This window comes from Zootoca vivipara, chromosome 16, assembly GCF_963506605.1.
Source record: "Zootoca vivipara chromosome 16, rZooViv1.1, whole genome shotgun sequence".
In the NCBI taxonomy this organism is placed as follows: domain Eukaryota; kingdom Metazoa; phylum Chordata; class Lepidosauria; order Squamata; family Lacertidae; genus Zootoca; species Zootoca vivipara.
In genome coordinates, this window is record NC_083291.1 from 18,763,406 (window position 1) to 18,785,614 (window position 22,209).

General features: G+C 41.9%; 1 protein-coding gene across 1 annotated transcript in view; it reads left to right on the forward strand.

The window, feature by feature from the left end:
- Window positions 1–22,209, forward strand: part of KCMF1 (potassium channel modulatory factor 1) — a 48,820-nt gene that overhangs the window by 20,995 nt on the left and 5,616 nt on the right. The window contains exons 2-6 of the mRNA XM_035097014.2: window positions 9,599–9,766; window positions 13,899–14,038; window positions 17,557–17,658; window positions 19,358–19,532; window positions 20,282–20,564. Coding sequence (XP_034952905.1) covers window positions 9,599–9,766; window positions 13,899–14,038; window positions 17,557–17,658; window positions 19,358–19,532; window positions 20,282–20,564 — 868 coding nt within the window. The remainder of the gene's footprint in view (window positions 1–9,598; window positions 9,767–13,898; window positions 14,039–17,556; window positions 17,659–19,357; window positions 19,533–20,281; window positions 20,565–22,209) is intronic.

Below are 22,209 nucleotides of genomic sequence, written 5' to 3' on the forward strand. Positions count from 1 at the left end.
CCCACCTCGCGGGGGTAACCTCCTGCTGCTACACCTGGGTAAGGAAAAGGGGACTTCTCCCTCGCGCGCGCGCACACACAAGAGCACCAGAAGAGTGCTCTTCGCGCTGCACTGTGCTCCCCAAGCGGCAGCGCGAAGAGCCTGGTGAGAGGCAGCTGCGGCTGCAGGTGAAGCGCGGGATCTGCGTGGGCGACTGTGGGCGAAGGCACTGAGCGCTGCGGCGGTAGCGAAGAGGCGCCCGATCAGCTGAGAAGCGGGTTGATCGGGCGCCTCTTTGCCACCGCCGCAGCGCTCAGTGCGTTCGCCCCCAGTCGCCCACGCAGATCCCGCGCTTCACCTGCAGCCGCAGCTGCCTCTCACCAGGCTCTTCGCGCTGCACTGTGCTCCCCGAAGCGGCAGCGCGAAGAGCCTGGTGAGAGGCAGCTGCGGCTGCAGGTGAAGCGCGGGATCTGCGTGGGCAACTGGGGGCGAACGCACTGAGCGCTGCGGCGGTAGCGAAGAGGCGCCCGATCAGCTGAGAAGCGGGCTGATCGGGCGCCTCTTCACCACCGCCGCAGCGCTCAGGGCGTTCGCCCACAGTCGCCCACGCAGATCCTGGGCTTCACCTGCAGCCGCAGCTGCCTCTCACCAGGCTCTTCCCGCTGCGCTGCACTCCCCGAAGCGGCTCCCACCCCCGGCTTATTTTCGGGGGATGTCTTATATTTATTCTACTAATTAAAAGCCTGACATGGCTTATTTTTGAGGACCGTCTTATTTTAGGAGAAACACGGTATAACTTAGTTTTAAGGTGCCATTTAGCTCCTAGCTTTCATATATAACGCTGCTCTAAAAATGGACATGAGGGAGACAACAGAGGAAGGAGAGGGAAGCTTATGTGGAATAATTAAGTGGCAATTAATGCTGTTATTTTGGCTTTAGGTGTCCCTGGTCTCAAGAATGCATACTAGTCTAATGGTTTCAGTTCCCTGGTTTCCCTTCTTATTGTGAGGGTGGGAAAATGCCTGAAGACAGGTACAAACAGGCAAGCTGTTCATCAAGGGGGGGGGAATTATCATATGACTGAGCAGAATGAGGAAGCAAAGCCAGATTGATAGATGTCCAGTGGGAATTGGGGACCAATTTTCGAGTGCCAGGAAATGAAAGCAGAGTTGTCTTTAGTTTCTGTTTGTTTAAAGAGTTAAAACACTAAAAAAAAACCTCATGAAAGTATTCCCCACATTGTTTTACCATTATTTGAAGTTAAAGACAATCATAACTATTAGGGATTTTCATATCTTTGAGATGCATTTGTATTCAGTAAATGTTTTGAGATCATGCAGGGCAGATGCAAACTGAAAAAGTACTGCAGTTGTTTGTTCTGGCGTGTTTCTGTCATTTTACTGATTCAAGAGTGTATGCACTCCATTAATTGGGTGACCTGAGGTTATAATAGTTTTCCGTCTGTCTGTCTAATTCAGTTTGGAAATAGTTTTCTAGTGTAGACCAGATTTTGTGCAGAATTGTGCATCTTAATTGAAGTCCTAAAAGGGGTAAAGCACCTTGTCTACTTTGTAAGCCTCAATAAACAATAACGACACATCAAAATATGACAATGGTAGTATCAGTTGTGTCCAATGGTAGTATCCTGGTTGTTGTGGACGCAAGCAGTTTTATTCTCCCAATTTCAAACTTGTGCTATCAAAAACTCCTTCACCAGCCCCACCTGGTCAGACTGCAAAAGACAGAACCACCCAGAAAAGGTCTGTTGAACAGCACTTTGTAGATGTTGGGGTGGTGAAGAAATCTTTATTTGCCATAATCACTGCCACAAGAGGATGAGCTGTGTTTGATCAGAATTGCTGTGATTTTTTGCCACCTGGGTTCTAGTACCCTGAAGCTCTGTTGTATACCAAAGATTGGAGCAGGCTCTGTGAAGCTGGAGAGGGAGCTTGAGAAGAGTCACACCAGCCACCTGGTGTTGTGTCTCCATTCTGCAGAGGAGACAGTAATTTGACAGGACTGTTAGCCATGCCTGCTGGAAAGCCCCCTAGGGTCCCCAGTAATGGAGAGTCCATTAGTCTCCCTGTATCATTCTAATAAGGCCACCATCCTTGCATGAAGGAGAAGCTACCAATAATCTAAACCTCAACAGGAACTCATCTTGACAATGACAAGGTGTTTGCTAATAAATCCCTCACCCTCAGATTGCTGTCCTCCTGCTCAGTTGAGAGAATTGAGTATGTCTTGCCATATGTTGGTACAGTACATGCCTTTGATTGTCATGGTTGCAAAATGGAGACAAAGCAATATTCCCCTCCTTTACTTTGCTGTAAATTACATAAGAGTATATTGAAAGTCTCACTGAAGTTAATATCCCTTGTAGAAAGATTATGCCCGAATCCGTTTATGTGTCACTAGCTCTGCTAGAATGTGGTTTGCAATACGTATCTGAGTGCACATCTTGTTCAAAGTAGTGGAGTGCATTGAAATTACATCTGCTTTTGGATGTGTGTTTGATTTAAGCTCTCAGGTGTGTGTATAAATGCTAGTATGTATCTTGGCTAGATCATTTTCATTTGCATGGACATTCCAGCACAGCTAGAACACATAGCCATGACTAGAGTTAGAATATGGTAATTGTGTATTGTGGTTTTCTCATTACCCAACTTTGTGCACTCTAGATGCTTTTGAATACAGTTTCCATAAGCCCGAGCCATCACAGCTGTAGCTGCTATAGTGAATATTTGTTGTTATTATTATTTCATTTATATCAAACCTTTTTCTCCAAGGAACATTTTCTCCAGGTTTCTCTCCCTTCTCTGATAATCCCCACACAAACCCTGTGAGGTAGGCTAGCTTGAAAGGCAGTGAGTGGCCCATGGTCACTCAGTGAGCTTTATGGCCAAGTGGGATTTGAACCCTGGTCTCCCAGGTCCTAGTCTGACATTCTAACCCAGGGGTCCCCAGACTATGGCCCGGGGCCACATACGGCCCCCGAGGCTCTTTTATGTGACCCCGGGGACCCCCGCCTCCCACTGCTGCCGCCTGTTCTTACTGGCGCGCGCGGCTGCCCACTTCCGATCCGGAAAAGCGATGGAAATAGCTTGCGCGCACGCGCAAGCATCATTTCCAGTGTACTTCAGGGTCGGATGAGGCTTCTGCACATGCGCACAAGCTATTTCCGGCACTTTCCAGGTCGGGAGTGTGCCAGAAATAGCGTTTGCACATGGGAGCGCACGGCCGCCCGCGCATGCACGCCCCCCCCTCCGGCCCAAAGCCGGGTAAGTTGGGGAACCCCTGTTCTACTCTCTCTATACCACACTCATAGTTAGTGTTTTCATCAGTTGGGGTAACTAATGCTACAGTGTTGCCCAGTTTTCCCTGTTGTACTTTCCCTGTCTACTTTGAATGAAAGATTAGGTTGCCATTTAGAAGCCTTTTTAGAAAGACAGTGGTACTGTACCTCTGTTTAAGAACAGTCTGGTTTAAGAATGATTTGGTTTACAAACTCTGCAAAACAAGAGTTTGAGAACTTTACCTCGGTCCAAGAACGGAATCCGAACGGTGGAAGGGCACCGGCGGCGGGAGGCCTCATTAGGGAAAGCGTGCCTCGGTTTAAGAACGGTTTCGGTTTAAGAACGGACTTCCGAAATGGATTAAGTTCGTAAACTGAGGTACCACTGTACCCTTAAATTGAATGTCATCATAGTTCAAATGGACATAAAATCTTGGTGCATGGTACCATGATAATGGGCCAATCAAGCAGACTTCCATGGGATAAATATTTTTGTTCAATCTTATCCATAGGTAAGGATTTTAAAGTGAAGTCCTATATCTTCATTGATTTTTTTAAAAAATATAGTCTAGTTCAACTAGTAAATTACATGTTCAGTGAAATCCTGTGCATATTTGGAATGAGACCCATTGCTGCTCCCTAAGAAGTGTTCATAGTACTGCAGCCTGCATGTTAAAATGTCCAACAGGAAAGCTCTTTTTGCTTTTGTATCAGCTGAACTATAAGAAATTAGGCCAGAAACCAGTAAGAGATGGTCGCTCCTAAGGTATTTGAGGATAAAGCTGATAATTGATCTTGATTATATTGCTTCCTTGTCTTCAGCATTGGAAAGTAGTTTTAATGAGTGAGGTTGCACAGTTAAAAACAGGAAGCCCAGCTGAAATTAGTTGGACTTAACTTCTGAATAAACATGCTTGGGAACTCGCTGCATATATGACTTCAGCATATAAAGTGTGTCAGAATTGTGAGAAAATTGAACTATTTCCACTACATTATTTTCATTGTAGCATGTTCAGAATCATAACTTGTTTGTATTTCTCCTCTGCTACTCGTATCTGTATTTTTGTTTTTTGCCAGAACCATTTTATTTGCCCTTCCTGTTATTACCTTGCAACTTCTCTGTTTTCCTTCATGGCAGCAATTGTTAGGTCCTACTCAATACAAATCAGCCTGTTGTTTCTGCACTAGGACTTCCCCTCATCCCTAGTTAGAACAACTGAAATCTGTTTTGTGCTGTTTTTCTGGCACACCAGCAAGCCTTTCAGTCCATGGATATTGTTCAGTGATATGCCTTCTTGAATTAATTATAAGAACGAACATTTCAAGACATTATATTGGGTGCTTGTGAAGGAGGCTGTGGAGTCTCACATATACAGACTCTTTGAATTCATATTTTTATTGATAACTTTAATTATCAAATAAACATACATTCAGGAATCCTAGCTACAAAAAACTACATTTATAAAATATTTACAGTGGTACCTCTACTTACGAATTTAATGCGTTCCGAACGCACATTCATAAGTCGAAAAAAATGTAAGTCGAATCCCATAGGAATGCATTGGGAGAAAAAATCGTAAGTTGAAGCAACCCTATCTAAAAATTTGTAAGTAGAAAAAATCCTATCTAAACTGCATCCAAGATGGCGGACGGAGCTCCATTCGTAAGTAGAGTTTCATATTCTGGAAGTTGAAGGGGGGGACCGTTGCATATCCTGTTGCCTTAATTAATGCAGTGTCGTGTGATGCTTGTGAGTCAGTGTGAAATGAATTTCCCTATAACTAGGGTTGCCACATTTCAAAAAGTAAAAACCAGGACACCTCAAAAAATGGTTGAGCTTTTTAAAAAAATTGTTCAGATTAGACATTTGGGTGCATTTACGAACACTGATTACATAATTTTTAGTTAATGTATTTTAACTAATTGACTTAAATTAATATTGCCAAAATATCATTTATATGTATTTTAATAGATACTGTAAAAAGTTTTAACATACAAATATATTAACCCAAAACTACCATGTAGTATTAAAAATCACATTTGCTTCTAAAAATAGTTTTTCAATCTCTACTGTAGTTGCATATTGGAACCATAGTGGTCTCAACCAATAATTGAGTGTAACCTTCACTCTCAGCCACATCTATTACAATTTGATTACCATTGTTTAATTAGGAGAAATTCTCAAATTGTGGTCTACAAGCTTTGTTCAGGTGGTCACAGAAAGGTTGCAGAAGAGTCAAGAATATTTGACCTGGGCCCTATGCTTGATTAATTTTTTTCTGATGGTGGAGATTGAGGCTGTTTCGACTAGTGCCAGATTATTGAATTAGATAACAAGGCCCTGGCCCATGACCTTCATAGTATGTTGCTGGTGATTACTGATTTCTCCCTAAACACCTGCCAGTTAAGGGACTCATCTTAGCAGTCTATCCTGGTTTATTATGAGATCCACAAAGAACCTCAGCAATTTTCAAGTGGCCTATGGAAAATATAGGGGGGAAAGGAAGAACGATTGGTCATATGACACTTTATCTCAATCTGCCAATTTAAAATTGTTCGCTCAAACAGAAGAGGATTTCCACCTTCATGGATTGGTGTAGTTTGGGTACTGGAGTCTCTTGAACATCCTTGCAACAAGTGATCAGGTTCTTGAACTTGCACTCCAAAGGTGTGTAAGTGGTGTAAACTGGGCCATTCCCACTTCATGAATTGTAAATCAGTGTTAGAAACTCGGATCCCATCCACCCCCATTGCAATGCTGAAAATAAATTGTGTATATCATCGGTACAATAAAATCAAAAAAGCATAATGTGGTGTTTTTCCACACTTTTGCTGCTGTTTTGATTCCCTTGGGTTATTTCAGGTGTCTTTTGTGGCCTTTGAAAAATGGAAGCAATTAACCATTCTGAAAAGAAAGCATCAAAAGGAGCACCCGAAACTGCACAAGGTTGCCTGCCTCCTCCTTCAGGACCCCCCAATAAACCGTCAGAGCCCAGCCTGGCCCTGCAACTTTTTTGGGGGGAGGGTGCTCTTGTAAAGGAATCCAATTAAGTAAACATTGCTCCAGAGCCTTTAATTACAAAATTGAAATACTGTGATATTGTATATTGTTGTTCTCACACAAACATTATTTACGCCTTCATTATAAGAAAGCTTATAACATTTTGGTGAGAAAGCAAACCCCTTTAAGTTCACCCTAACATTTCTAGACAATACCAAAAGAAAAAGCAGCCTTTTAAATTTGGACGTGGAAACGTTAGTGGCTGAATAATGCTGAAAACCTCTAAGGAAAGTAGTCTGTTCCATTATTTAAAATTAGAATGAGCCATTTTTATCTTTATCCTTCTACCCTTCAGTGGCATAGCTTTCAGTTGTTCTGCCCTATTTCTATTGGCAATCTAAATCTGTTGGGGAAGTAAAAGTGTTTGTGGGAATTGGGGAGACAGAAAGTACCTTGGCTGAAATTCAAGGGTGCATGGTCATAGAATGTTAGAAATTGGGTCAGTGTTCTGGAAATCCAAAGAGAGGTGGTTTTATTGCTGATAAATTGAGTCCTTGTATGTTGATTGAGGCCTGCCATTTAGTTGGAGGAATGTTGGCTGAAAGTGTGGGTGTGATTTTTGTTAGGAAAGCAGTTCTATTGTATTGTCACTGAGGCACATTTATATTTCACTTATCAATAATTTACTAGGGCTGGCAATGTTTTTTTGGGGGAGATGTCTTCATTACTATTGTTCATCCAGATAGTCTGAAAGAAGAAAATGCAAGGTGCATTCTTGGTACAAGCTCACTGCATAGCAAGTTGCTCTATTTTCTCAGCCTCGGTACTCCCTGCCCTCCGCTGCATTGTGTCGTCTACGTTACAGTGTTGCTGTAAGCGTTATTTTGAGTACCTTGATTTGTAATAAGTGATCCGTGGCAGTACTGCCTTGTGAAGGCTGTGAGCTGGTGTTTGCCAGTTAAGTGTGAGAGTCATTGTAGAAATACAGAACCAGCTGCCAGGGTCTTCTGAAAAATTGTTGTCGTTTTGAGAGATTGGCATGGGTTGAAGTGAGGTACTGCTCAATATCTTTGCTCTAGATCTGTAACTGAAAGAGAATGTTCAGTTCTCTTTGAACTTTTGCATGGCAATTACAGACAGGCAATTGTGCAATTACTATGAATTAGAATCTTGAGATTTTAAAACATACCTAGAAACATTTTAAAGTTTGTTAAAAGTTTGTGGCTCTTAAAAGATACATAAATAAGATTCCTATTCATGCAAACTTCTAAATAAAAAGTGGGAAGGTTATTACACTGTGAGGTTGTGGTTTGTTTGTTTGTTTTGTTTTGTTTTTGCAAATTGTTATCTTTAGGATTATGTGTATGTTGGGTTGGATCAGGATATACTCAACTTACTCTGTTTGGTGGATGGGATTCTGCTCTAGCAGTAGCTCTACTTTAAGGACGAAGTAGGGGGAAGTGATTTTTGTAGATTTGCCCACTAGCACTAGCATCTCCCATGCTCTTCCTCTAGAGTTGCTTTTCAACGGGCTGTAGGTGAATGAGAAATTGGTGAAAGTCTTCTTACCCTTCCTCCAGCAGAGTGTTCCAGGAACAGCATTATCCTTGGAAAGTCTGCATCCAAATCCCTGGCTGCAGAAACATTGCAGGATGTGAAGAAAATTTGTATTGTAGAGTGATGAGATCTCTGGAATGTTCAACTGCACCTGTTGTGGGTTACTGTGTGTTTTGAAAGGGAAGGCGAATGATTTTTCTGTGTTTTATCTGACAAATGTTGACAGAAGAATAACTTGTTGCTACTTGGGTAACAAGGACTAATAGTGCGGTTGTGTGGTTGTGTCAGATGAAAGATGTGGAGTTGAAAATTTCCTTCTACCGTGTTTCTCATATTTTAAGTCATCCCTAAAAAATAAGCCATGGCAGGATTTTCCTGAGTGGAAGAAATATAAGACATACCCCAAAAATAAGGCGTAGTGGTGGGAGCAGGTCTGGATGGCGCCATGGAAGAGGAAGATGCCTGTCAGCGCCCGGAACCGGATGCTACTGCCCCTCCAAAATGCCCAGCAGCATGCACCGCGCCAAGCGCTGACCCGGCGGCGGGACTGGCAAGAGCCACAGCACGCACCGCTCTAAGCCCCGACCCGTCGGCGGGACTAGCAAGAGCCGCAGCGCGTGCTGCTCCAAGCTCCAACCCGGCAGCGGGACGCAGCAACAACAACAAAAAACACCCGGCCGAGCCTTCATTGGCCGCCGCGGCTGCCACTCGCTGGTCCCTCCCGGAGCTCCTTTGCGAAGAGGCTGCCCCACCGGAGCTTTGAACTGCTGCGCGCGGAGGCAGCAGCGGCGGTGAGTCTCGCTGGGAGCTCGGCGCCAAGCAGGAGCGAGTGAAAAAAGCCCCGAGCTTGAGTGCGCTGCGGCTCTTGCTGCGTCCCGCCGCCGCGTCAGGGCTTGGAGCAGCGCGCGCTGTGGGTCTTGCCGGTCCCGCCGCCGGGTTGGCACTTGGCGCTGGCGCTGCTCCAAGCCCCGACCCGGCGGCGGGACCCAGCAAGAGCCGCAGCGCGTGCCGCGTGGAGCCCCGACCCGGCGGGACCCAGCAGCGTGCCCTGCTGAAGTGCCGACAATGCGCCCAGCAGCGCAGCAGCAGCCAGTTCCGGGCGCCGAGCCGCGACAGGAAGAGGAGGTACCATATCGTTTTTGTTTTTTTAAAAAAGACACACACCCCCCCCGAAAATAAGCCATAGGCTTATTTTCTTGAGTACAAATAATTATAAGATGTGTCTTATAATGTGAGAAACACGGTACTGTACTATATTCATCTGTTGAAAAGTTTCTCTTTTTAGAAAGTTATTATTTCATTTTGTTATTGACCATTCTTCTAAATTAACACATTACAAGTCAACTGAAGTGGACACAATAGTAGTTATACTTAAACTCAAAGTTACCATTAACTTTTAGGTGACTATTAGTAGGAAGCACAGATATTTATCTACACTTTTCTTCAAGCATGCTACAATTAGTATGTTAATGATATCCAGTGATTTTCATATTTGAGTTCTAGTTTTCAGGGTTAATCAAGAAGATGCTCACTAAGCAACCCAAATGTTTCCTTCACATAACTGCAATAAGTACACCCAAATTTGTTGTTTGTTCATCCAGTTTATAGCCCACCTTTCTTTCCCAATAGAAACTATGTGGCTAACATGAAACACTTAACAGTGGAGTTAAAATTAATTTGAAAAGTTGTAGGTATTACTAGGTTCACTATGTTACATTTAAATATAGTATAATGTACAGTTAATAACCATTTCTTTTTGTTTGTAGGTGTCAGCTGCGATGCATGTTTAAAAGGAAATTTTCGAGGTCGCAGATACAAGTGTTTAATTTGCTACGATTACGATCTGTGTGCATCTTGTTATGAAAGTGGTGCAACGACGACAAGGCATACAACTGACCATCCAATGCAGTGCATACTAACAAGGGTAGATTTTGGTAAGTGATTATTGCTTTTTTTTGTCACAATACATATATCGTGATTTTTATATAACTTAGAATGTTTGCCAAACTAACCTTGCTCTTTTCAGGTGGCATATGTATGCATTATTTTGTTTTGCTTTTATTTTTCTTCATTTAGTTTTGATTGCATTTAATATGAGCACTATTCAAACAAGCAGGGAATTAAAAAAATGTTAAGCCCCTTGCTGACTCTTTATGATTTTTAGCCTCCCACCCAATCCATGTTTACTTGGGAGTTAAGCCTAACTGGACTCGGTGAGACTTCTGAGTCAACTTGCATAGAATTGGGTTTTGTGTATAAGAAGAAACAGGAAGGTGGGAAGGGATATTCAATTATTTATAAAGCACATGAATTTTCATAAACATGAATAATCAAATACAGGTTGATTCCTTTTTATTGTTGCTGTTCATCAGTGGTTTGTTTTGTTTTGTCTTATTTTGTTGAACCCGGAATTAGAAGGAAAAACAAGTGAAGTTAATTCCTTAGCCTTTTAAGAGGAAGTAGTAGTGTGGCAGATGGAAGCAGAATGCAAATTGTAGATACAGAATTCAAAGTGTAGGGAGATGTAAGAGCGAGAGAAAATATTTCAAAAATGAATTGCTACCTTTCCCCAGAAAACCGAAGGTATAAACCTGTGCAATATGGCTATTCTTACTTTAGTGGTACAGAAATTCAAATGTTTAATTTAAATAATATATATGAAAAGCCCACAGCATAATCAGAGCAGAGTAAAAGTGGCCAGCAATCCATCAAAAACAACAAGTTGTTCCGTTTCGGTGGTCAAAACGTGTTGGCTCAGCTGGTGTATGTTTTGACCACCCAAATGGAATTAGATGTCTAATTTGTAACTGTTTCTTGTTCTCTCTCTCTCTCTCTCTCTCTCTCTCTCTCTCTCTCTCTTGGGGGGGGGGAGAGAACTGCTGTAGCTACTGCACTACACCTTTTCACTTTCATACACAACATATTCAATTGCTTAAACTATGTAATTTTGCTTTGCTAGACATACTACAGGTTTGTGCAGCCTCTGTAGCTTCAGTGCACCTTACTCATTTCTTGTATCTCCTTGGGACATACTGCTACCTGGGTTATAATGGTGCTACGGGAGTGTAGCTACAAAATACCTTCCAGTGATGTAAGCAGATTCTCTTTTACTAATTTTATAGCTCTCTCTTACCTTAAGGTTCTGTGACTTTATCATTGTTGAATTGTTAATTTCTATGATCAAAATTTATTTGTCTGAAGCATTTTAAACTCCACTCTTCAGCCAGAGATAAGACTTCTTTGAGGCCAATATTTTGTTTTGAAGTGGTATTCAAACCTTTAATAGGGGGCATATTAGCTCTCCAGACAAGTACCAGAGCCTATATTTAGCAGAATACTGCCTCCAATGTATGTGGTTGAACATCTGTCAAGTACAGGTTTGTTTAGTGTGGTTTACCTGCCTCCTCTCAAGCTTGTTTGGTGGTTTGATAAAAATAGGAGAGCCGCAGTTTCTTCATTCACACATTACAGTGTTTCCTCCTCATCCACTTATGAATTATGTTTGTCTCCTGTATTCCAGGTTCAACTTAGCTTGTCCTGTCCCTATTCTCCGAGTGGAGTTGCAGGAAGTCCAGTCAGAAATTTCCCTCAATTTATTCCCTTCCTTCTCCCTGTCCATTTCTCAGCCAGGCTTTCTGTGAAATCTTTGGGAAAAAAGGATCTTTGAAAGGGCCTGTGTTGGGGAACTGGGGAGACCCAGGTCCAAGTTTCCCCTGCACCATCAAGCTCATTGGGTGACCTTTGGCTACTTGGCAGCTTGTTGCAAGGATAAGATGGGGTTGAAGGAAATCAAGAAAATGGGTTCATCCTGGAAGTGCGGTTGTTGTTGCATGTCAGGATTCCAGTCATGGAATATCTGTAATCGCCTTCCTTCATGGATAGGATGGTTTGCATAGTAAATTGCCACAACCCGTGCCAGTACAGGGAAGTGTATCATTGGTATGGTGCCTTTTATTATAGAAGAGTCTGCACAGGACATAGATTACAGATGGTAACTATATGCACAACCAGCAGAGGGTTGTGATTGTGCCAGACTGTGCTTTGAGAAGAACTGAGAGGTGGCAAAGTATGAGTTACGAATCAGGCCTGAGTGGAACTAACTTGCTGTTTACAGACCAGCTCATATCCTGTTCTGCTTTCTGGTTTGTTTGCTGTGGTGTAGAAAATGACTTCTGGAGCTGCAAACTTCTTGCAAAAAATGACGGGACCAAGTTTCACTTTGTGAAATGTGACTAATGTCTACTGTGGCTTATAATTTTTCCCATGTTGCATTTTGTTCAGACATGTATCACTGGAAGACCTGAGTATACTGGGCCTTTCCCGCTATATTGGCATATCATTTTACTTTGCATATCATTTTAAAATAAGATTCAGGAGTGAGGAGCAGGAACAATTCATAAACACAAAGGGACAGGCGGCTCTTTGCGGTTCCTTCTCTTTGATGAACCAATCTTTTTTTAAAAAAATTAATTCATGTGTTTTTTTAAAGAGAAAAGAACAAAACAACAAGACCGAGACCACATAACACTGGTCTTGAAAGACCTGCATTGGCTCCCAGTAGGTTTCCGAGCACAATTCAAAGTGTTGGTGCTGACCTTTAAAGCCCTAAACGGCCTCGGTCCAGTATACCTGAAGGAGCGTCTCCACCTCCATCGCTCTGCCTGGACACTGAGGTCCAGTGCCGAGGGCCTTCTGGCGGTTCCCTTGCTGTGAGAAGCCAAGTTACAGGGAACCAGGCAGAGGGCCTTCTCGGTAGTGGCACCCACCCTGTGGAATGCCCTCCCACCAGATGTCAAAAAGAAAAATAACTACCAGACTTTTAGAGGACACCTGAAGGCAGCCCTGTTTAGGGAAGCTTTAAATCTTTAAGAAATTAGTGTATTTTAATATTTCTGTTGGAAGCCGCCCAGAGTGCCTGGGGAAGCCCAGCCAGATGCACATTTAGATTAAAATAATGAAAGCGTTAACAGATTCTAACTGTAAGGAAGAGAAATTAGGTCATGGGTAAGGTAAACAAATGGAGAAAATACTAAAGCTACTTTCAGATAAATGATTTGTGGGGACTATATTGAGCTTGGGTGATACTGAGATATGTACTGTAATGAAATTACAACAAATATCCGCATAATCCTCAGGCTCTGCATTTTCCTGCAGCATAGACCGTTGATGAGCAATTTTTCCCATGACTGCAGCATGTACAACCCTTTTGAGCCAGTTATTGATTGTAAAATTTGAAATCATCTTTCCATCCCTGAGCCCACAGCAGGGCAGGTTTCCGCTACCAGTTAAAGGACAAATGGTTTTAATGTTACTGAGGAGTTGTTGCTTTAAAATGAAGAGAGGAAGTACCAAGCTTGAACTGGCTGGACTAAGTTACCAATAACGTTGCTAATTTTCCCCATAACTGCAACCCAGAAGGAGGGGTGACTCTTTGCATTTCCTTCCCTCTGATGAAGCAACCTTTTTTAAAAAAAATGATAGTAGGGTCTAGTATATAGAAGACTTCTATCTCACTTTTAAATATGGGTTCTCAGAGCTGCTTGCGAAAGAAAAATAAAACAATATAAATAAGCATCAAATGAAAACAAATAGCATAAAATGAAACAACCCCATCACAGCCAGCAGTTAAGTGCCTCAGCAAATTGATTCAGCTGCAGGCTGCTTCATTCTTTCTCAATTCTGAATAATAATTATATAAAAAAAGATGATGTGGCTAACAAAACACAAAATGAAAATCCTGTATTGTGAGAGATGATTAATTGTGTTCGATTGGGTGTGCAGAACAACTTGTGTAAACACAATAGAACTTCTCCCTCCCCAAAATCTGCTCTGGAGAGTTGGGGGCAAACCCAAAGCAAATTTGGGGGCTGCAGGGGGAAGAAAAAGAGGGAAAGTTGTGTTGTACTCATGGAAGTTCCATACATACTGTGAATTAGTTGGATGCAACTCTTGATAACTGAATTGCACATTAGACCATATGTTTAAGTTAAGTTTGGTGTGCCCTATATTTGTAACCATGATCATTTTTTATGAAGGGAATTCTCACATATCTTATTTCCCCCTCAGATTTGTACTATGGTGGAGAAGCTTTCTCTGTAGAGCAGCCACAGTCTTTTACTTGTCCTTATTGTGGAAAAATGGGGTATACGGAAACATCTCTTCAAGAACATGTTACTTCAGAACATGCAGAAACATCAACAGAAGTGGTAAGCACAACCAGTCTTCTGAATAACACCAGCAATAACTTAAAACTTGAAAAACTGCCTATCGTGGAGGTTTTTAAAATAGAAAATTAGTTACAATTTATAAATACTAATTTAATATTAAAAGTCTCAGGAGATCACTTACCAATGTCTTTCCCCCCCCCCCCAATTGACAATTTTATTTTCAGGTTTTCTCTTCTGGTCCTCTCCCCCTGGAAAATCCTCCCATGGAAAATAATACAGACCTTACCTTGAGAATGCTTTGTACCATATCTGATCAAATGCAGTTGCCCTTTCTCCATTCTGAATGCAAGGCCATGCTATTTACACTTGGAGGAAAAGTGTGACCAAAAGGCTTTAAAAGAGAACCAAGCAAATTCATGGAGCAGAGGGCTATGGAGGGCTAGTAGCCAGGATAGCTATGGTCTGCCTCCATAGCTGGAGGCAGCAGAGCTTTTGAATATCAGTTGCTGGAAACCACAGGAGGGGAGAGTGCTCTTGCGCTTGAATCCTGCTGGCTGATTTCCCACAGGCATGAGTTCGGCCACTGTGAAAACAGGATGCTGGATTAGATGGGCCACTGGCCTGATACAGCCGGCTCTTCCTATTTTCATTGTTTAGAAAAAAATACCCAGCGTTGGAAAGAAACACTTCAGCCGAATATTTATCTTTAGGGTGTTCAGAGACCTTCACGTGCATTATCTTAATAATCCTTACAACTACCCTTTAAGGTAGACCAGTATTACTATCCATGCATTGCCAGAGGCTGCCCGTGGAGCTCATTTGAGCCAGAGACTTGCTGGCTTGTAGCTCATACTCTTAACTATGCAATATGCTAGCTTTCAGAGGATAGCATGCATGGGAGAATATTCAAAAATATTTGGGTTGTGATTTTTGTTTTCCTTTTTTGTGGGGGGGACATCAGAGGAAACCTGGTTCTCTCATTTTCTATGCTTTGGTTACATTAAGATTCCTATTCTTTTGTTAACATTGCAAGCTTGAGCTTAGTAGGGTGCAGTTTCACTTTTACGTAGGGAAAGGCACCTATATAGTGTTGCCATTGAATCAGCGTATTCTGAGTCCATCAGCCTGTGGACAGTTTGGTGGTTCGAGAATAAAACAAATTTTGCTTCCAAGTGCAGGTTTAAATAAGAAATTTGGTGCTGAAATTTGCTAGTTTTCAGTTAAAGAATGTTCAGCTGATTCATCATTTTCCTTTTAATTGATTATGTGTAACTAAATATGCACATTATCAAAACCTCCATATGCTGGCTTCAAATACTGGACGAAGAACATCTGTTCCATTATTTTCTTTATAGCGAGGTGTTCCAAATATGCACCTTTCTGCAGTTGTGGTATTTGTATACCTTATTGAAAGGCTCAGTTAATACTCAGAGTTCAAGCTTTTTTGACTAATCTACCAATTAAATATTGCAGCACTACTGATCTTACAATTCAGCCTGTAACATAAGTTTGGATTGATTCCACAGGGTGGCAGTAATGTTTCATAGATGTGAAACCAGTCTGAATGGTGATGACAGTGCTGAGCAAAGTACTCCATTCTTCCTGGTATCCCAGGCATTGAGCTTGAGAGTTTTCTGTGCAATGCCGTAGGGAGGTGGGCTTATTCCAGAAGTAATCAGAGGATCCATAATCCTGTCTCATTCACTTAGAAGTCTCTCTGTCTCTGCAAATGTGGCAAGTTGCTTTCAGGCAGCTCTTAAGGTTTTTTCCCCATGCTCCAAACTGGGGAAAAGGCAGTTCAGGCAACAGCAAAGGAGAAGACTGGAAGGGGAAAAGGTGCCTGAGCAAAATCAGAACTTGTATATAGGTTTATTAAAAATTGTTTTTATCAGATTTGATATACCAATAGGTGTGGCACAGAAAAGCTTTGAAGTCTTGTATGTATTGGTCTCCTGGACAAACTCACACAGGATTATCTGTCATTTATAAAAAAACCCTTGGGTTTAAAGAGACTCTGCATAAATGGATAGAAGAATTATTGGGAAGCAAAACTTTGTATGTGTCAGTGCATGTTCTTGCATAGTCAGATAAGTCTGCATTTTGTGTTCATTTTACTTCTCATTATTGAAAGCAGAATGGCACAAGAAGACACAGCAAGCTTAAAAGTACGGAGACATGGCTGAAGTTGTTTCCTGTCCCTTTATCCCTTTAGTAAAATGATTGAGCTAAATCAAATCACTCATATTTATTGAAACATGTGCTGCTCAATCTTCCCTTTGTAATTGTTTGTTTTCTGTCTAAAGTGGTTGCTGTGTGCCATGTTTCTAATTATTATGATTGTTTTATGTATTGCCTTCTAAACCACTGAATCAAGACAATTTTCACATAGGATAATTAAAAACAGTTAAAAACACAAAAAAGAACAGATGCCTTTAAAACAGAACTAAAACTTTTAACAAATGGACACTCGTAGTAAACACCCATCTATCCATCTGGGAAATATATTTGATGTTGCATCTGCTTTGTGGTTTGTTTGTTTTTTGCACAAGTCCTACTTTCAGTACTTTTATCTGGCTTGAAAACAACCTCTTGGCTGGGGTAATAATTCTTTTCAGACAAGAAAACCCTGTGTTTAGTATCGTCCTGTAATACTAGTACAAGTGGTAGGTGATCTGCTTTTGTCTTCATCTCCTCCTGGAAAGGAGAAACAGCTTCTGTGTGCTGCCTCCAGAATGAAGATCCTCTGCTTTCAAGGCTGCTTACTATGCTTTCTGTTTCTCTGCCTTTCTAAAAAAAAGGGGGGGGGGAGTGCAAACCTCCAGAATGGAGCTCTCTCATATGGAATTCTGTTTGGAAGGATGTGCCCCAGTTGCCTGAACTGACCCTATATTTTTTTCCCTTCGCTTTCTTGGTAGCAGAGTTTTAGGGACAAAGTAGTTCTGTTAGGGAGAGATGGCTAGAGAATCCGTCCAACCAAGCCCCCTCCCCTGGAGTTTGCGAGGATAAACTAGGTGGAGCTGATGAACTACTTCCTCTCTAGCAAGGAAGAATATACCAGCCCACACTCTGTCTCCATAGCAGTGCCATGGAAGCTGCCTGCAGACGGCAGTTCTTTTGCCTTCTTTTAGACATAAAGTCCTCTGTGTTACATCTGGGGGAGTCAGAAAAGAAGCAGCTGCTTTAAGAGCCATGGTATGCGAAGAAACTATGAAGTACCAAGGACAGTTGCTCATCTTGGCTCTTCCCTGTTCAGGAGCATGAAAGGCACAGAGCTGTGCCTGTTTTTGTGATAGTCGCTCCTTCCTGTTTGTACTGGCAGCAAGGAGGGGAGCAGTGCTCAGGCGACCATCAGGTGAATGAATCTGGTTGAGGACTTTCACTGACTTCCTGATTATTTGGAAGGCTGGTCTTGAGAATCATTATGAACTGGAGGGTGAGTTGTACAAGGGCTGCTATTTTCTCAGCATGTGATAGTAGCTTCTGTTCAGCGAGTTGGTCATTTTTTTTGGCCTTGAAGACACTTGCTCACATGGCCTTTCTTACTTCTGTCATTACAGATTTGTCCGATATGTGCAGCATTACCAGGAGGAGATCCCAATCATGTTACGGATGACTTTGCAGCTCATCTTACACTGGAACATAGAGCTCCAAGAGATTTAATATCCTTGCCTAAGTCAAGAAGAAGCAACTGAAGAATTTTTGCCTTCTATATTAATAGTCACCCATGTTGATTCTGAAATAGGTGCTTTTGTTAGCATATTACATAGTTTTCTTTGAATAGCTAGATAAGCAAGAGAAACGCTGCTTGGAGCACTTCATATTAATTGCACCACTATTGGCTAGTATAAATTAGTAGGATTTATTTTCCTTTCTTTTGAGGAAAGGAAAAATACGTTCTGTCTGAGCAGGTAACCTCTCCTCAGGTTTTGGGAATGCTGCTCCAAGATAGCGTTCAGAAGAATACATTCCTGTAGCTTGTAATTCCATTGGCATGTTGCCTCTGAGATTGTTAATTTTCTTGATTTGCTTTATTATAGTTCTATGCCGCATTTCATTCAGATGTATCCCAAAGTGGCTTATAAACAATAAATGACAATAACATGATAGAACATCACAAATGCAGCACAAATTATATAGAATAATTTACAAATCCTCAGTGAAACCATTACAATCTATAAAACACTATTAGCAAAGCAACAACTGAAAAAATAAGCTAAGCATCACAATTAATGTAAAAATATATGATTAACAAATACACATTCCCCACCCCATGACCGATAATCTTTTACTGTATTCAGCTCATTAAAATACACATACCCATAATGCCCAGGGGAGCAACTCCCTTCTGAAGGTTCCTTGGGCTGGAACTGGGGCAACATGGGTGAAACTAGCCACCCCCTGATAGCATACAAAATATCTTCCCCCCTCACAGTTCTCCCTCTGGATTTCGCATTTGCTGCGCATTGCTCTGCATCTATAATGCTAATATTGTGCAAAATTGTTTTAAGTACACCCAGTGTGATTTTTTAGATAAGGGGATCTGAAGATAGAAATGCAACTGCTAGGATAATTTTATGACCTTGCTAGTTCCTGGGGTTGTGCTTGGTTCACACCAAGCTAGGCTTGAGAAGACACATAATAGCAGTGGTTCCCAATTGGGAATTTCATAATCCACCCAGGGGGTCAGTAGCACCATTCACATAACAAAAACTATCTTGGAGATACAAAAAAATTCCAAAGTAGGGGGAGGGGGAGTCCATGGCTTGACTTTTAAATAACAAGAAATCCACGATACTTAGCTAATTGGGAACCACTGTGTTATAGCATTGGGAGCAGGCAAGCTGGAGCATGCCTCTAAGCAGAGCAGAGCAGTGCACCCCAAACTCAACATGTTTGGGATGCCAGCATCACACTAAGCAGAGCCTGCATACTCTCTGCATCTGCTTTATGTGGCCATAATGGTGTCGAATAATTGGGCCCTTTCACCGAGTCTGGTGTTCCATTCCTCCCATGCGAGTCATGCAATGGGGAGGGAAATTGCTGTGTCTGCTCTTCAGATGTCATGATTGCAGCCCTAGGCTGGGAGGATAGATTTAGGCCTCTCAGCCCAGCGCTGGCCATGAGTGTGGTGTGTTCCAATTAACGAGAGAACTGTGTGCGAGGGTGTGGGTGTGTTTACATACAGTATTGGATACCTGGTGAGTGTAGCGCACTGGCCTTGGAGGGCTGGCTAGCCTTGAATGTGGCCACTGCTCCTCTAAACTAAAAAGGAAGCTTTGCTCCTGTTCTTTACAAGTCCATTGTCTTAGTGGCTAAGACGTTACCTGTTTGCGTGTTGACCCTTAACGTATTGCTTACGATGAATCCAGTGGTGTTCGGCATGTACGTAGAATGTTTCACCCAGGCCGGGGTTTGGGTGGCCCTCGCGCACGTAGATCCAACATGCACTTTACTAGCAGTTCCACTGGTGGTTTTTCATCTTCGCAGAGTTCATATTCTCCAAGCAATAGGGAAGCCATGGATCCTATAGCTGGTAAGATTTGTGAATATCTACATACCCCTTTGTATTTCTGTGCACTTGCATTATTTAACCCCCCTCCCCAAAGCAGGAATATCTGTTGTTAGATTTTATCTCTGTTCCCTCTGGATAGCCTTCAGTGAACCAGAGCTTTAAATATCCACATGGATGTTTATATTTTTAAGAAGTTGCTGCAACGATGAACTATTTGGGCTGGCTGAGAAAGTTTTAAGGAACTGCTGCTTTGAGCAATAATTCCAGCCACTTCAAAAGTCTCCTCAGGGCTTGTTGAATGTGCTAAAGGTAAAGGCAAAGGAACCCCTGACCATTAGGTCCAGTTGTGACTGACTGGGGTTGCGGCCCATCTCACGTTATTGGCCGAGGGAGCCAGCGTACAGCTTCCAGGTCATGTGGCCAGCATGAGAAAGCCACTTCTGGCGAACCAGAGCAGCACACGGAAACACTGTTTACCTTCCTGCTGTAGCAGTACCTATTTATCTACTTGCACTTTGACGTGCTTTTGAACTGCTAGGTTGAATGTGCTACTGTACTGGTAAAACCCTGATGATGTGTCAGGGTAGGGGATCATTGGGGCTGCATTTTTGGGATTATGAGTGTACCACCGTTTGTTTTACCTTGTAGTAGCAAAATGGGAAGCTTATGGAATAGATACTGTGGCAGAGTGAGGTGGTAGTGGTAGAGGACTGTTTGGTTATAGTAGATTTCTCTCTTAATTCCCAAATCCTTTTTTATATTGTCGGCAGAGCTTTTATCTCAGTTGTCCGGTGTGAGGCGTTCTGCAGGGGGACAGCTCAATTCCTCTGGCCCTTCCGCATCTCAGTTGCAGCAACTGCAGATGCAACTGCAGTTAGAACGGCAGCATGCACAGGCGGCACGGCAACAACTGGAGACTGCACGTAACGCGACAAGGCGCGCCAACACTAGCGGCGTCACCACTACTATTACACAATCCACAGCAACAACCAACACATCCAACACAGAAAACAGTCAGCAGGCTATCCAGAACTCTCAGTTCCTCCTTACAAGGTAACTCGTTCTAGAGGGTCGGAATTGCAATTATTGGTTCTGAATCACTCCAGGAATTCACCCCCGCTTTTGAAATTTGTGTACTATTTTGATGGCATCTTCCTCCTCCCCACAAACAGCTTTTTAGCCACCTCCTTCAGCAGTCATTATCTGCAGCCAAGCACATGTAAACTTTTGTGCCTTTTCTGTTACTGCTTGTATCTACTAAAAAGTGATTGTTGGCTTAAGTGGCAAAGGGCAGAGAGGGGATAGAGTTTTAAAGTGGCTCAAACTAATTTAAAAGTAGGCGTTGAATACAAGTTTTTCTTGCAATTTGCATTCCTGGAAAAATCAAGGAAATTACTGAGCAATCTGAGGGCCGTTTAATACACTGCTGTTATGTGTAGATGCAATTCATTATGAGTTAAACTCTGAATTCCAAGATGCTGGTATATTTTTAAAAAAATTATGAATAAAAATATATTACAACAAATTAAATCTTCATATACATATTCTCAAATTTGTACATTACAAAAATTGTATCCATTGTAAAGTAGAAATACCGAGATAGTAATGGATTCATCAAATATTTCTCTTTAATTCTTTTTAAACAAAACTCTATGAGAACACATAATATAGAACAAAAGGGAACCAATTAATAATGGTCCTCCATTGTAGACTGATTATAATATTTTACATACTATGTTATTTTAAAATCATTTTCATTTCTTCTGACACCTTCCAAAGACATTACAGTGGTACCTCGCTAGACGAATGCCCTGCTAGATGAATTTTTCGCTAGACAAATGGGTTTTGCGATCGGAGGTTGCCTCGCAAGACAAATTCGTTTTGTGAAAAATTTGTCTAGCGAATCGCGGTTTCCCATAGGAATGCATTGAAATTCAATTATTAATGGGCCAAAAAAAAATTCAATGCATTCCTATGGGATTCGCAAGACGAATTTTTTGCAAAGCGAATTGACTCACAGAACGAATTAAATTCGTATTGCGAGGCACCACTGTATTTTACTGAAGGAGACTGAGTGTGGTGTCAGTGTCAAACTATGGCTGTCACAATTTACATTATATGCTAACTCTGAATTAGTTTATAACGCCTAAAAGGAAAGTTACATCCTGTAGAACTGAGACTAATAATCATCTGCTTGCTACATGTGCCTTCTACCGTCCATATGATTAGTAGCTTCCACTGTCTGTACAACATCTCCCAACAGCCTGCTTTTGTGCCATTAGAAGTCTTAGGTAACTCCAGTGGAGTAAAATACCACATATGGAGTACCATGGCATGGGCCTCACAAATCTACACAGATAGATACACAATTGCCATATTTTAAAAAGCTTAGCCACATATTTGAAAAGAGAATTCTTAAGCCACTTTCCCACTTCCTCATATTGGCCTCAGTAACTTTGGCCTTCAATTTGGCCCTTCAGCTTTGCCTTGCTTACAAAGAAGTTCTTCCTCTGTAAGATTATTCTTCCTTCCTCAATTTTATCTTAAGGGAATGCCTTCTTTAAAAAAATAGAGAAGGAGCCTTGTTTTAAACATCTCGTTTGTTTTGATTCCTTCATTAAAAAAGGTCTTCTCCTTCTTTGCTTACATCTCGGCAACTTTTATACTTTTGTTCAGATAAATTCTAAAAGATACCTAA